General features: G+C 50.6%; 1 protein-coding gene across 4 annotated transcripts in view; it reads left to right on the top strand.

Moving 5' to 3' along the window:
* The window catches only part of CTTN (cortactin), a 41,117-nt gene that overhangs the window by 28,195 nt on the left and 9,472 nt on the right, over nucleotides 1–3,450 (top strand). For all 4 annotated transcript variants that reach the window (XM_019519426.1, XM_019519429.1, XM_019519425.1 and 1 more), the window contains one exon: nucleotides 1,172–1,261. In XM_019519426.1, coding sequence (XP_019374971.1) covers nucleotides 1,172–1,261 — 90 coding nt within the window. The remainder of the gene's footprint in view (nucleotides 1–1,171; nucleotides 1,262–3,450) is intronic.

Genomic DNA, 3,450 nt, shown 5'->3' with positions numbered 1-3,450 from the left:
GCCCCCTGGATGAGCTGCCTGCAGCTCCGTCCCTCTCCAGGCCCCAGGTCCCATTCACTGCCCAGACTGGATGGCACCTGCCCCAGCCCCTGCCCCACTCCCTCCTCACCATGAGGGCCTCAATCTACCCTTTCCCACAGACTTATTGTCTGGATGCTGCTCTCCAAGTTGCTGGGCTTTAAATTGGCTATTGGATTGGTATCGGCTGATATGGCTGGTTAATAATTGCTTATCGGTGTCAGCCAAGAAAATCTTTATCAGTGCACCTCTAATTTACATAGAAACCTTTTGTTAAGTCAGCTTACAGTGTGACAGGATTTAACTTCCCCAATCTTTCAAAAATCTATTGTTGTGTCAGCTGATTAATATGCCAGAGAACACTTAAAAGGTTGTTTATCATCAAGGACAGTGTCACTGTTCTAACTGGAACATGTGGTATCAAGTTTTTCAGACTTGCACTAAAATGGGATATGAGACCTGAATCATGAATAAAACCACTGAATATTGAGAGTGTACAGCTGCTATAGCAGTGTGCCAAAAAGCAAGATGCTTCATTTAAGTGTGTTAGCTTTCGAGTATGAATAATCTGAGATAGTATGGCTGCTTATGCCTCCCTGGTTCCATTCTGTATATCTAGTGCTAGGTCCACTGTTCATTTGCGTACCTCATGCCCAGTAGAACCATGCAAGCAGTTGTATATGAGCTAATTTCAATTCTCCCTCTCTCTTTCATATGACATTTTAGGATTGCAACATTCATAGATTAATATTTAAATTTCATAGCCATTTGACTGCTTCAGTGGTAGCTGCATGGGTTGCTTTTAGATTGCCATTAAGTGATCTAATTGGGCAGTGGTCCATGATGTGTTGCACAGTCTGAAAAATAGCACCACAAAAATTGCAATCCAGACTCTCTTTGATTCTCCGTTTATGGAGTAGGTTTCCACATTTTCCATGAAATTCAGATGCAATTCAGGGAGGACCAAATCTTTCTCTGTAGGTCAAGTCTTGGTTGGGGAATTTCAAGTTACAAAGCCACACTTGTCACCCAGCCTCCTAGATTCCAGAGCAAGTTGTTTATCAGCAAGCGTTTGTAGTCATACTGTTTCAGTGAGTCGAACACAGATAAAACTTCAGGGCTTAATTGTTCTGTTCTTTCCTTTTTGATGAAGGAACAAGCTAAAGCCAAAAAACAAACTCCACCTCCATCTCCTGTTCCACAGCCAGCTGAAGAGAAACAGCCCTCAAGCCCAGTCTATGAGGTTAGTTGTAATCACTTTTATATAAAAGGAAATGTGAATCGGCTATGCTTCTACACTGTAGCGTTCCTATGTCAATATGTAATTTCTGGCTTTGTTTTTAGGAAATTGTTTCCAAGAGTTAATTGGTGAACCTTCTCTGTGTTGTAAGATGTTCTAATACAGTGGTGCTCAAACTTCCTCCCCAGAAGGCTGTGTGACATGGGGCCAGTTTGTGGGCCTGATTCTGTGGATGGGGTCATTCCACAGGCTGGATCCAGTGCAGGGTCAGTCCACAGGTGTGATCTGGTGCACTGTCTTGGTCCTGTGTGCTGGACCCAGGCACAGCACAACCCTGCAAATTGGTGCAGTTTGGCACGTGGGCCAGGTCACCTGGCCCATAGGGCTCCCTATGCATCTGGAAATTTGGCAGTGGGGAAACAATGTCAGCATTAATTGCCATGACTTAGCCACAATGGGCGCGTCCAGACATGTAAGCACGTGCGCTTGCAGCAGTTCAAATAGAAGCGGTGCAAATTTGAGCCGGGGCTTTTTGCCTCAGCGCGCATGCTCGGACATGCACTCTGTTGTGGAGCAAATTGTGCCACTTGGGGCAAAATAACCCTGCCTGGCTCCTCCTGGATCTTCAGCCAGAGGGAGCTAGAGCCCGGGGCCAGCACCTGTGCTGTCCCCAGCAATATAAAAAGCTGCCCTGTCCTGGCCCCAGCAGTATAAAAAGCCTCCCTGGCAAGTAGCTCAGGGCTACTCGCTCTCAGGAGCTTCTGGGGCCCAGCCAATTGGTACCTGGGGACACTACTCCTTGTGCCAGCTGGACTGCTGAAGCAGCCCTGAGAGTTCCCTGCACCCTCTACCCACTGCAGCAGTCTGGCAGTGGGGGATGGTGCCTGGCTGTGACCTGCTGTGCACCTGCCAGACTCAGATGGAGGCCACAGAGCCAGTAGAGGCATCTGCCCCTCTGGGCCAGCTGCCAGTGGACTACAGTTGCATGGGTGACCTTTATGCAGCACGACTGCCATTTGTGCCCCCTGCCTGGCCGTCTGGGCAGCTGTTCTGGGTGTGGTGGCGTGCTATGAACTGTCAGATCATGTCCTCCTGGCCCCATTTGTCCAGGAGATCAGCCACAGCCAGATGGGTCCAAGGTGCCAGCTCTGAGCAAGCAGGGTCCTGCCCCTGGCCTCCCTAGCAGGAATTCTGGTGTTCCCTATTAGAAAGCTGAAAAATCCCTGATTAAAAAAAATCCCAAAATCACTCTCTAGAATACCCCCATATCCATGTTCCTCCACAAGTAAAACAGAAGACCAATATAAAGAGAGAGACAGTGATCAGTTGGACAATGTTTTATTGATATATCTACAGTGTTAAAGCAAGTCTCTTATCATAATAATACAGTGAACTCTAAGTACAGGTTTCATGATTTCATGAATACATATTTTGCTGCCCTCCCACAGGGCGATGGCCCCCACACAAGGGGCTGGTCCCCCACACAAGGGCTTTGGCCCCCCAACAGGGGGTTCAGCCCCCACACAAAGGGTTCAGCCCCACCCAACAGAGGGCTACACCTCCCCAACAGGGGGTTCTTCCCCCACACAAAGGGTTTGGCTCCCAAAAAGGGGATTCAGCCCCCCAAAAGGGGTTCAGACCACCAACAGGGGGTTCGGCACTCTCACAATGGGTACAGCCCCTCAACAGGGGGTTAATCCCCTCACAAGGAGTACTGCCCCCCAATGGGGGCCAAATGGCCTCCACAGGGGCTCCTAGCCCCCGATTGCTGCCCCACTTGGCCCCATCCCCCACCAGCTGCTGCTGCCCCACCTAGCCCCACTCCTCCGGACCCCCCCCAATGGCTTCCCTACCCATCCCCACCCTCCAACTTGCACCCCAAGGCTACCCCCACAACCCCAGGCACCATCACTTAAAAAAAACAAACCAGAAAAAAAAACAGAAAAAAATGGGGTAAAAAAGCCTCTGCTTACCTCAGAAGCAGGGGGGTAGGGGGGGCTCCAGGGCCTCCTGGCACAGCCCCGCCCAGGCAGCACAGGGCAGCGGAGGGGGTAGCAGGGCCTGGGCTGGGGTCACTGGGGCTGTCATCCTCCCCTGCTTTGTGCGGGCAGGGCCCCAGGCAGCAAGACGCAGCCAGATTGCAGGTAAGTGCCCGTGGAGGTTTTTTTTAAACTATGGCATGGGGGGGCAGG

The sequence above is a fragment of the Gavialis gangeticus genome, unplaced genomic scaffold (genome assembly GCF_001723915.1).
Source record: "Gavialis gangeticus isolate Ggan-Ray unplaced genomic scaffold, GavGan_comp1, whole genome shotgun sequence".
Taxonomy (NCBI): domain Eukaryota; kingdom Metazoa; phylum Chordata; order Crocodylia; family Gavialidae; genus Gavialis; species Gavialis gangeticus.
The sequence above is the reverse complement of the archived record's forward strand: the minus strand, read 5'-3'. Positions and strand labels throughout refer to the sequence as shown.